We start from the raw sequence: 13,065 nt of genomic DNA, 5'->3' as shown, positions 1-13,065 counted from the left end.
TGAAAAGGAAGCTAATTCCCATTGGTTGACAAAACAAACTAATCAGACCCAAAGGCTTAGATTAATATAATTCTAAATACATAATCAGATCCTTTAAATTTTGAGTGAGTTGATCAAATAAACTACATTGATCAAATGAACTCATTTTAAAGGAAAACAAACAGATGTTTGCATAGACTAAAGAGATGTTAATTCAACTTGCTATTCAAATAAAGTCAATATAAATGGAAGTAGTTCAATAATATAATTGTTTTAGATCAGTATCTTTTTTATCCTTAACTGCTTCTGCAGTGATCCCTGACCTTCTACCAATATAAACAATGGACAAAGTCATCTGGAATATGGCACTGGAGTTATTTTGTACCCGTTAAGATTAGATAGCATGGAAAGCTTATATCCAGATCCAAACCAAAAAACAACAGATGAAAAAAAACTTCTTCCTGTGAAAGTGCTACACATGCTGCATTATTTATCATTTTAGCTAAAGAAAATACAATGTTCAAATAATACTGTACCAAAGGACACAATTAAAATGTATTTACTTTCTAGGGTACATTTTGGAGAGATCCACATACTACAATGCAGTGCTACACAACAATGCAAATCATTGCTGAGAAGAAGAAAGCTGTAGCTAACTCAGAAAATACTTTTCAAATTCTGCTTTTCCCTGTTTTGCAAGCATACTTTTCCCCCATCAACAGGCCATCAGCGTACGATATGGGAAACCAACCATAAGCAAACCAAGTAGATAATCCAAACAACATTGATATATGTGATGGGTGAAAGCAATCTTTCTTCTAATAACACGAAGCCTCATCCTGCAATTGACTCCAGGAATGGAAGCCCACTACCAGAACACCCGTGGGCTTCTCCTTATCCAGTAGAAAAGCAAGCAAGCCCAATTTAAATTATAGCAATCACTATATATACAGTATCTGTGGTTAACAAGATGAAGCACTTCTAAAAACAAGTCTAATCTTGTGGAGAAAGATTATTAGCTGTGTTGTATGACCACCAGCACTACCAGACTATGAGTGTATTATATATCATTGATTTAATTTTTGACAGCAGGAACTGCTGTCACCCTGAAGGGGTGAGAGTATACTGTAGATAGAGGAGATGGGGAGCACAGTGGGAAGAGAGAGTGGAAGGGAAAATGAACATCTACTTGCAGAGTATGCCATGTTTCCCTTCTGCTTAGCAGAAGTCTTACAAAGAACAACGCTCTCAACATACACCATGGTCTGAACTTCTGTCCTACTTGTAATCAAATCCCCCTTATTTTGTCCTGCTAAAAGGCCAACACTTGACTTGGCATGGGACCAGATGAAATTAATTTAGCCAGTCTGGAATGAAAGGGGTTAAGGAACATTTCCTGAAGGTCGGCAAACTCTGACTGGCAAGCAACTGTTCAGAATTTCAGAAGCAGCAAAATGCTCAAATCTAGAGGAATGATGAACACTTACGAGCTTCATAAGAGGCTGAGAGATGCAAGGAGATCATTGCAACTATTCAAAATTTTTAGCAGTTTTGTCTTGCTTTTGCATTTTTTCATTTGTAAAGGAAGGGTTGGTAGGTACAGTAATCTAAATGTATTGACTTCTTGAACTAAACCAGGCTACCTTTTGGATAATGCATACATTTTCTAACAAATTTCATATTCTTAGACATTAAAGAAAGGAGACATCTTCATAACACACCCTTAATTATGACAATGCTTTATCAGGTTTTGGAGTTCTTCACAGATTAAATATTGAGCAAGTTGAACATGCAAAAATAAAGTTATCATTATTAATTTTAAAGATCTTAATCCAAATGCATCAAATTCACACACATGACTACTCTTAGCAGACTGGCCTTTTAGACACAAAACCAAAGTTCCACTCCAACCCAGGAAGAGAAGATCAAAGCTAGCTCAAAGCTTGGCAAAATAATTCTGTCCAACCAGCTGATATGCAATTTGCAGAGAAATATTTCTCCAAACTCCCTCTAGTGGTTCATCCATAGGTGAGTTCTTTACAATCAAAAGACAGAAATGGTTCTTAGAAGGTGAAGCAGCTTGTTCTAAGCTTTGCTGACCTACTGAAGAAGAGTGTGAATTAACAAATTATTCTTCCAGTGTGCTTACACCAAGAAAATCTGTTCAATCATACAACAAAAATAAAATCCTGTGGCTATTGTATTTTTGTATGTAAAATAAAAAAAAAAAAAAGGAAAATTGTGGTTTCTTAGAGCATAATGCATAAGCAGGGACTGGTGTTTTAAGTATGTCACTCCCATTACTTACTCATAGTGGTTGGGAGGATGAGAAACATGGAAACATACATCTCAGAAGCCACCACTGCCTTCTGTCATCACACAGCTCTCTTCCTCTAGAACTTTTTTCTCAGTCTTGAGTGCCCTATCCAGTAACATACAAATCCTGCTCTCCTTGCCTAAGGAAATGAAATGAATGGCTGGAACCTGCTGAACTTGATGATATCTTTTACATTATTCTGAAGCTAAATATCACGACAGTTTAACCAACTTCAGCCTACCCGTTAAAAAGTACAACTAAAGGTTAATCACTTGCTAAAAACTACATTACATAATAAATCAATAATGGCTATGGTTTAATGTAAGTATTGCATGTTAAAATTACTTAAATGAGCTTTTACATATTAGAAGTTATTTTCTACTCTTGCTTATCCTACAGTAAAAAAGAGACATAATCTGTGACATTTAAAGGAAAAGCAGTTTAAAATACAAAGTCATTTTGATATATTTAATTTTTATTAGAAAATTTCTTAGGAGGATGGCAAATAAAAGGGTATTTAAACTATGGACAAAGTGTCCTCTTCTTACCATGACCTGGGACAGACACTGGATTAGTACCGGTCTGTACTAGATATGAGCTGGCAGTATAGTCCTCATCTGTATCAGAGTCCTGAACTGGCTGGCTGGCATTATTACTTAATAACCACCTCTGGTTGTCATGGAGATTGGGTGATGGAGGAGGGGAGTGTAAATGTTCAGTAACTGATGGACTAGATGAGGAGGATGGCATGGGAGGACCTATAAAAAAATAAAAAAAAATTTAAAATATGGATCAATATATTACAAAAAACAAATAGTTTATTTTTTGCATTACCAAAAGATGAATAGTCTATTTCAAATAATAAAAAGAGACGGACAAAGAAAATTACAATTGCCTGTAATAAATTGGTTTAAGTGCTTTAGAAAACATAACACAATGCCATGACTTGATATTTCAATGGACAGTGTCTATCATACAGGGCTTCTTCTTTGAGTGGGACACTCCCATCTTAAAATCTATTTATGACAGAAAATAATATAGATAAGCAAAGAAACAGGACCAGTTTTCCAAGCTCACACATAAGGAAACTCACCACCCTAAATTTCTACCATACAAGTTGCTCTGACGGGATTTTTAGTTTTCAGCAGTGTTTCTCACACATATACTGTTTAAGAGCTATTAAAATGTTTCACCTGTCAAACTTGTGTCCATCTGCACAAAAAACATGCATATAAAATGACTACATCTCATTTCTGCACCTTGAAAGTACTTTAAGGGCACCATGAAGGAAGACAGATTTAAATAAAGCTTTAGGATACCATAACAGTGCATTTAGTCCTTCAATGAAACAATAATTAATCCAGAATGTAGCAGAGAAAGAGTTACCTAATTTACCCTGTGACTATATGGATTATTTTAAGTCTTTAGTAAGCACAGATCTTACTCTGAGAGAGTAAGACTGCTGGACTACTTTTGAATAAAGTTTTATGTTGCCTGTATGTGGGAAATTGTACCGGAATATGAAGTAGTTTTATTACATAATTTATGTTAAAACTAAAATTAGATTAACCTGCATGGTTATCATTCATAATTATGAATCTAAACTTAAAATAGAAGGAAGGGGGTTTTTTTTCATCATGTAATGATTTATTTTTATGGTACTCAGCAGTACAGTTATGCTGGAGAGGTGGTGCACTTCTCAATGTTAAGTTTAATACAATAAATCATATTGGCACCAATAGCTTGAATTACCTTCCCTCCATCTCCCTTGTACACTGCTACAATCATGCTAATTATTTTTTCCTTCATATTCAGTTTATCCCATCATGTCATATCTTAAATATCTCTAAAATACACTGACAAGTCCAAATCAATTGGCTTCCCTGACAGTACGCTACACTGATGAGTAGCAACTCAGAATGAGCATCACTTGGTTGCTCTGGCTTACTGAGCTTCTCAGTTCAGAAAACATTGTCTGTCAAGTGTGGAGTGGAAGCGTGAGGCTATTAGCAAAGCTCCCACTATTACACTCAGTGGGGATAAATCTCTGCTACTGTCAAAATCAAGCGATTACCACTAGGAAATTATGCAACTTTTTATAAATAAATCTAATTCTGGCAGGCAGGTCCTAGAATCATAGAATCGTTTAAGTTGGAAAAGAACTTTAATATCATTTAATCCAACCTTTAACCCAGCACTGCCAAGCCCACCACTAAACCGTGTCCTTAAGTACCACATCTAGGTGTCTGTTGTTAAACACCTCCAGGGATAGTGACTCAACCACTTCCCTGGGCAGCCTGTTCCAATGCTTGGTAACCCTTTCAGTGGAGAAAGTTTTCCTAATATTCAAGCTAAACTTCCCTGGCATGCTGCTAGCTCATGTTCAGCCGGCTGTCGACCAGCACACCCAGGTCCTTTTCTGCTGGGCAGCTTTCCAGCCACTCTTCTCCAGTCCTGTAGCATTGCATTGAGTTGTTGTGACCCAAGTACAGGACCCGGCACTCTGCCTTGTTGAACAAAGCAAATTGCCTTAGCCTATTGATCCAGCCTGTCTAGATGCCTCTGTGGAACCTTCCCATCTTCCAGCAGACCAGCACTTCCACTCAACTTGGCGTCATCTGCAAACTTACTGCGGGTGCACTCGATCCCCTCTTCCAGATCATCGATAACAAATTTAAACAGGATTGGCCCCAGTGCTGAGCCCTGGAGAACTCCACAAGTGACCAGCCACCAGCTGAATGTAACTCCATTCACCACCATTCTCTGGGCCTGGCCATCCAATCAGTTCTTAACCCAGCAAAGAGTACACCCGCCCATACCATGGGAAGCCAGTTTCTCCAGGAGAATGCTGTGGAAAATGGTGACAAAGGCTTTACTAAACCAGGTGGATGACATCCACATCTTTTCCCTCATCCACTAAGCGGGTCACTTTGTCACAGAAGGAGATCAGGTCAATCAAGCAAGACCTGCCTTTCCGAAATCCATGCTGTCTGGGCCTGATCCCCTGGTTGTCCTGTACATGTTCCATGATGGCACTCAAGATGATTTGCTCCACAACCTCCTCAGCACTGAGGTCAGACTGACAGGCCTGTAGTTCCCTGGGTCCTTTTTCTGGCCCTTCTTGTAGATGGGCATCACATTTGCCAACTTCTAGTCACCTGGGATCTCACTGATTGACCAGGACTGCTGGTAAACAATTGAAAGTGGCTTGGTGAGCTCCTCTGTCAGCTCCCTCAGTACCCTTGGGTTGATCCCCATAGACCCGAGTGTGTCTAAGTGGTGTAGCAGGCCACTGACCATTTCTCCTTGGATTACAAGGGCTTTATTCTGCTCCATGTCCCTGTCTTCCCGCTCAGGGGCCTGCGTACCTTGAGGACAACTGGTCTTACTATTGAAGACTGAGGAAAAGAAGGCATTGAGTTACCTCAGCTTCTTCCTCATCCTTTGTCCAGTAAAGGATGGCTATTCTCCTTAGCCCTCCTTTTGTTGCTTTCTTGTCACAAAGTTACATGGTCTGCAGAGAAAAGGGAGCTAGCTGTAATATGAGCCAATTTTTCACAAGAAGCCTAGGCCAACCAGCTGGGACACGTATTTCTGCACAGCTTCATCCAGCACTGGCAGACTTCTGCAGCAAGCTCCTCTTTGATTCCAAGTGCAAAGACAGATAGCTATCTATACTGCCATTTATAGAATATGCTGCACCTTAGGAAAAAAAAACACCCAAAAACTTAACACACTTTCTAGAGGAATCGTAAATGATGTGCATATTCCTTTCCATTTTTTTTTTTACATGGAATGAAAGACATCTAAAAATATTTGGTAATATCTGTTACTGAAGTCTTAAACACATTTATAAATCATAAAAATCATTAAGCATGAAAAAAGCCAATTATATTTTCCATACAGCATAGAGGCACACAACACAAAGAATACTTCATTCTAAGAAAAACCATAAAGATACAACTACTGGTTTTCTCCCCCTGTTCTGCTTCTTTGGGTATACACCTAGAAAAAATTTCTGTTATTCTGCTTTGACTTTCTTGCCTGTCTTTAAAAAACAGGAAAAGGTCCCATGTTTACTATGTGACTTTGATACAAGAATAAGCTATTTTTCACAGGCAAGTATTTTGGACTTAAGAGTGCTTAAATCTCATGTTTTAGCTCAGTTATGAGGATCAACACACTTTAGTTTGTTGGCATTTTCATAATTGAAAAGACATGACTTCAAATGTACTTAAATACTTCAAAAAATTATATAGGCAAACTCCAGCAAGAACAGATTCAACATAGCAATATTTAAAGAGGTGAATAAATTTGCTAAGGAAATTATATGAGTCCCAAAGAAAGTAAAACCCAAAGAAAACTGGTTGTAAGAAGAACATAAAAAAACCCCACCTGAGCTAATAATGGATACATTAAATACACATGTGCAAGGTAATTATGTTAAAAAAATGTGTACTGTTCTGTGCTATGATCAGCACTGATCTAAAAGACGGTGTAAATTAACAGTTGGAAGCAGAGTTGATGTCACATGGAAAAGCTCAAAGGGACAAGTATGATAAGTGCAACCCATAAACAGATAGCAAATAAACAATGGTGAAGACTGCCATCAGTGGACTGGTAGCATTGCATGGGAATTTCTATATGAAGCATATTAAGGCTTAACTAAGCCTAAGGCTGAGCCTCTGGCAATTGCTGCTGCCCAACACCACAGGTATGAGAGCAGGAAAGCAAAGTGAGGCTGCTGCAGAATGTGGCAAGGACTGAGGACAGAGCAGGGCAGAGCTGTGCCTTTACCCCCAGAGCCTCAGGGGCACACCCACCTGGACAGAACCCACAGCTCACAGTTAGGTACAAGTTTCCTACAACCTTTCCCTTAAAAAAAGATGAAAAAGCTATTAACTGCATGGTGTTACAAAGAATGAATCAAAAAACTGCTCAGCTTTCGTATTTTATCGGTCATCGCATGCTAAAGAAGCACTTTGCTTCAAAAACAACAATGGGTGCATAGATGAACTGCATCTGCACTAGATGTATTTTAAAGAAAATAGTATTGGACACTTTTGGAACACGGCATTTAAGAGAAAAGTAGGATGGAAGAGAAGCAGTAGTAATGATCTCCTGCTGTTGCAGGGTGGGTGGGCTGAAATAGATGACCCAGAAAGTCTCTGAGGAGCCCTAAAACACATGTACTTATGAAAACTTCCCACTAAACTCCTAAAGTTTTTGCTGGCAATATGACACTAAGAAGAAGCAAAAACCTTGTTTATTTTCTTTTCTGATTATAATTCCTGAGGCAACAAAAACTTTCCTGAACTAAAACATGATCTTGAAAACATGTAAAGCTTTTGTTGCTTCACGGATTTCTTCAATGCAGAACTTTTGTTTGCATACCTAGACTGTCTCTCAAAACCTGCCATAATCAATTTACTTCCATAAGATGCATTGTGAGTTACATACCTTGAAAAAGTAATTTCACTATAAAAATTTGAAGGGCCATTATTTTAATCTCAATCAGGCTGCATAAATCCTATACCTAACTTACGTGCAACTTCTGATGGCTGCTAAGGCAATGCAAGAGCAGACAGTTCTGTTTAGGCCGTGTAACTATGGCAGAACAGTGCATTTTTCCTTTCATAGTCTTGGCAGCCCGTGTCACTGAGACTGAAGGAAAAAAATCCTGTGTCTGCATCTCAAAGACACAGAAGGAGAGTCTTATTTTGAAGTTAGTGGTAAGGAGTACTTACTGTCAGTAAGAAAATGCTATTAAATTACAAATTGCAAGGTAGATAGCTCTTTTCTTTACTGAAATTAATGGGATTTTTGTTGGTGAGTTCATGGAAATGAAGATTTCATGTTATATTAAATGGCACTATTATGTCATATAAACCCAAAAACATACCCCATACTGTGGAAAAATATGTTATACATATAATGGCTCACTAACAGTAGCTATATATATCCATTTTGTACTTTGCTCCTCACAACAGGAAAGGACAGGTTGCCTATTTTTTTTTTTTTTAATAAAACAGTTTAAGTGATCTTAACTGGGATAAGATCAGTGCTTTTTGGAGGTCAGAAATAACGTGTCTTCTGGCTCAGCTAATTAGAAACCAAAACACTTTCTAACATGAAGGACACTTACAGGCCTTCTGAATCAAGCTGAGATGACTCTTTGCAATCTGTTCTAGGACTTCCCAGTGTGCTGAAAGCTGTAACACACTCTTGTTAAGAAGGGTACCTATACCCTCCTAACAAATTTACTGATCACATCAAAATTTCAATTTCCAATGTATCACATGTAAATTGACGCAAAAAAGCCTCATAAAAAAAACCCCAAACCCCACACTTGGTATGTACAACCCTTAATGACCAGATTTTGGACCTCTTGGTCTCTGCATATAATGCATTAAGTTAGTCATTAGTGAGTTTCAATTGTAAACTCATTTTTTATTATGGACTCCCTGTATGCTCTCCAACCTGTACGACTTGGCACTGGCATTTATCTCTCTGCTGGATCCTGCAGCCTTCTGCAGTCAACCTGCAGTGACAGTTATCTCTTAATTAATACTCTACATGCAAATGGAACTACCAAAAAGTGCTGTGGTATAGCACACAAAGAACAATTATTCATTACCAACACAGTTCTTTTTATCTGCTTATACCATAGTCTACCTTTGTAACTACTGTGAAGAAAGATCTCCCCAAGGAAATACATGCATAGACAGTCTTTCAAATACATACACATATATAAATAAGAGTGTATAAATCCATCTATAGTGAAAAACACTGCAGCAAGAAGAACTATGTACCAAGAATTCTTTCAAAAATATCTTTCAAATGCATAAAAACAATGTTTGCTGTCTACTGTGGGTTCTCTATTTAACTGTTTTTGTTTTGCTTTATTTGTACACATAAAGGATAATGACCTTTTTACCCATGAACTGGGAGGTGTACTTTTGAAATTTCAGATTCTTCTGAGTGCTGATGAACTGTGACTGCATGTCAAATGCAAACCTTAAATACAAATGACATCTAGTTTCCCCAGATTTCCTTGGAAATTTAGTACTTCTAAACAAAACAGATGCATTATCCTGACATGTATTTTAACTCACAAAGTTGTAACTACTTCTGTAGACTGTGAAAGCTGAAACTTTATAAGACTATAATCAAAGGACATTGATTTGAAAAACCAAAGTAATCCATTAGAAAGCAAGAGAAATACTGGCCTGAAATATTGTAATTTTTTTCCCCTTTTGGAAGCGTAGTATAATAACCACAGTCTGTAATATAAAGCTGGTAATTATCTTCTGAAAAAGAGAGAGATTTCTTGAGAAAAATGGTTATGCATTAGAACTGACACTCATTTCTGAAGCAAACACTTTGTGTTTTGAAGCATTTTGATTTTTTTCAGAAAGTTAACAGCTGCTGCTCAGCAGATTGCTAAATGAAAAGGAGTGCCCTGTTCTTTCAGGGGTCAGACTGCATGACCACAACAGCTCCTTCTTCAATCCTGAGTTCAGGCATTGTTCATCTTCACTTTAAATGGGAGTTTTTGTCTGTAAAGAAATTGCAAAATCTAAGTCTTAACAGACAAAGTATCCTAACCAAAGTGCATTGCTCTTCTTACTTTTTTAAATTATTTTTTACTATTATTATTTTAAAAAAGAATTACCTTATAGCTTCAGAGACAGGTGCAGTGCAATGATCCACTCATCTAGGCAGAAAGTTCATAGGCTGAACTAAAACCTCAAGCACCTCTAGTATCCAGGTTTTACTTTTCATTCTGCTCGACTCAACTGCATCTTGCACTTTATTTCCCCCAATATTAATGAAAAGTGGGCATGCAAAATATTGGAAGGGGAACAGAGAGCTATTTCCAGAAGAGTGAAAATCTTCAGAAAATTATTGTAAGTGATAGGTCTCCACATTTTTAGAAAAACATTCTTCTTCTTTGGTGAGTTGGGGGTGCGGTTTTCGACAGAAGCAAGCTGAAATCAATGCCAGATTGCAAAATATTTCAATGAACTCCTATCTCCATTTGAGATGCAAAAGTTCGCACATGAAAATGTCACCTCTCCATTAGAATCTGCTGGGATTCAGGGTCCTCAGCCTTGTGATGGGAGTCTCATAAGCATAGCCAGAACAAGGCAACACCAGCTCAGCCACCAACTCAGCTGTACAAGTCACACAGTCACAGTTTTGGCCAAGCCAAGTACCACTTGCAACCAACTTGCAAGGCCTGGCAGCAAGCACACAGCAGCTGAAGCATCGTGGCTAGAAGGTGTCCAAGGCCACAGAGCACTTGAACTGTGCAGGCAGGGAAGCTCCTGGGGTCCCCATCTGGACTTGAGTGACTCACACACAGACCCCAGCCACTGAGTTGGTGCCTGCTTAAACACGGCCAAATTACAGAGGTGCACAGTCTCTCTACATGCAGGCACATCTGCACAGCTGCATTATCAATGCAACACAAATCGTTTATGGCCAATGGCTTCTGCATCAGTCACAGCCCTCAGTGGCTGTGCACATCTGCCTGGGCTTGCTAACTCACTGACCAGTACATGGGGATGGGAAAGGGCAGCAGAGTTCTCTTGAGTGGTGAGGATGTGCAGCCAGTCATTCTCTCTACTCCCTATTCTTCAATTCACACGCAAAACAAACTAAGCATCACACAGTGCTGTAGAAAGAAGCCAGTCCTTCTCAAAAATCTGCCCAGATTTTCATGTTCAAAAAACCCAAACTATAAACACATCACATACACAAGCTAAAATCAGGAGAAAAAAACCTCTCCAATTGTTTTTTTCCCTGCATTTCCAGAAATGGGACCAAGCATTAAAAACGCAGCTGCTGGCATATACTATGATCGATGTATGAAGGATAGCCACACTCAGCCTCTGTGTGTCTTACATTCACTCAGTGATGAGGCTGAAGAAATTACGAAGTTTTCACTCTCAATCCTGACCTTTCTAAAGGACTGTAATTTTTCTGGATACTGATATTCTTTCAGATGGCAATTCGTAAAGAGTAATCACCTAAAAAAGTAACCTTTGAAGAAATGCATCTTTGTTCTTCTTATCCATGACTTTTTATTATTAGAGGTGAAATGGATTGAGCCATGTCATATCTGGTTTATCATTCTTCCAGCATGACTCTGTGGCAGTTGATGCACTTTGTATTTTCAAAGTTGCTTTGGGCTAAATTAGGGCAGGTAGAAAAAGTCTTTTTGGAATAAGACAGGAAATGCATCTTGAAGAGCACAAGACAACTTGAAGGTTTTTTTGGAAGGGAGTGGGAGAGAGGCTTCTTCAAGACGAAATAAATCTTCTGAGAATGATTCACAAATCATTCACTTTTTAGAATCAGGCAATTTCCAACCCTCATTCCTCCCACCTCTATAAGCAGCAGTCTAAAGATGAATGAAACCAAATACTAATTAACTAAACTTGTTTTTCTTAATTCTATGAGATCCTCTATGAGAAAAGCAGTCAAAGCAATGACAGGGATACCAGTTTTGCCTACTTTTGCTACCAGCATGGCCACTGCCTTGCAGTCCACTATAAAAGGAACCACATCTTTGAAGCAAAGCATCCAGAGATGCTCTTAATGACCTTGAATTGCCTATGCTTGCAGATCACAGAATATGACTTATTTTCTTAGAATGAAATACAGCAATTTAGAGATTTTGATAATGTGAACAAACTAGATCAACAAACTGGAGAAAAAGTGTTCTATCAAACTTAACTACAAAAATAATTTGATTTCTCAATATGTGATTTAATACAGAATCACATAGAGTATTCTGAGTCGGAAGGAACCCACAAGAATTATCGAGTCCAACTCTTAAGTCAGTGGTTTGTACGGACCTGCGACCTTGGCGTTATTATCACCACACTCTAACCAATTAGTTTGTTTAGTGTGCTTATTTACATCCACATTTGCATGTGCATTTTAGGAACACCACCTATTTCAAAAGATCAGGGCTGCAGCATTGCAAAAGAGGAGGAGGAGGAAGGATGCAATGACTGTTGCCATCTTCACCAGCTTCTGATTAAAAGCTGGCAGACACTGGCATGTGCCCCCATGAGCTCCCTGTGCCTCCCAGCACAGCTCTGCAAGGCCCAGGATGCTTTCAGGCAGCCATCAGAATGAGCAGTGCTACTGCCAGAGCCTTCCATGTGAACTAAAACATCATGCTGCTGCACCCTGCGTTTTCCCAACAAAACTTCCCATAAAACTAAAGAACTATGCAATGCTCAAAAAACGTGCATTTAGCAAAGAGAAAGGAGAAAGAAGTCCTGACAACAAAACATCAAACTCACCTAACCAGTGAAGAAGCCTTGAACTTCATAGGGTTCATATGCCTGAAGGTAACACAACTGAGTAGGTATTTTTGTTAGCTCTTTGTTGCTTCATTTTCAAACGCCCTTCTCTTCCTGCTGCACTTTCAAGTTTTGTTCCTTGCTAGGGCTTTTTTCTGCTACATTAAATGTAACTCTTTAACAAAGGAATTTTGGGGAGGGGAGGAATTAGAGAATTACCAGAAAATTATTGACTGTTGTCTCACACAGTACCGCTCTTGCAAGCAACAGGACATTTACTGGACATTGATGTCTCATTACATCTAGTATGTAATTTATTTCTCTGCTGGAAGAGAACTTATCAGCTTTGCCCATGTGGAGAAAATGTTTCTACCTTAGAAACAAATAGACCACCACAGGCAGGAAGATGAAAAGCTTAAATGAAAACCCACTGCATGATCACCGAAG

The 13,065-nt window shown here is 38.6% G+C and overlaps 1 protein-coding gene across 41 annotated transcripts in view; it reads right to left on the bottom strand.

Annotated features, from left to right (window-relative positions):
* The window catches only part of TENM3 (teneurin transmembrane protein 3), a 1,314,794-nt gene that overhangs the window by 175,272 nt on the left and 1,126,457 nt on the right, over positions 1–13,065 (bottom strand). For 29 of the 41 annotated variants that reach the window (XM_064652558.1, XM_064652559.1, XM_064652557.1 and 26 more), the window contains one exon: positions 2,845–3,054. The exons of the other annotated variants lie outside the window; for them this stretch is intronic. In XM_064652558.1, the coding sequence (XP_064508628.1) occupies positions 2,845–3,054 (210 nt within the window). The remainder of the gene's footprint in view (positions 1–2,844; positions 3,055–13,065) is intronic. 41 annotated transcript variants of the gene reach the window in all.

This window comes from Pseudopipra pipra, chromosome 4 (assembly GCF_036250125.1).
Source record: "Pseudopipra pipra isolate bDixPip1 chromosome 4, bDixPip1.hap1, whole genome shotgun sequence".
Classification (NCBI taxonomy): domain Eukaryota; kingdom Metazoa; phylum Chordata; class Aves; order Passeriformes; family Pipridae; genus Pseudopipra; species Pseudopipra pipra.
The sequence above is the reverse complement of the archived record's forward strand: the minus strand, read 5'-3'. Positions and strand labels throughout refer to the sequence as shown.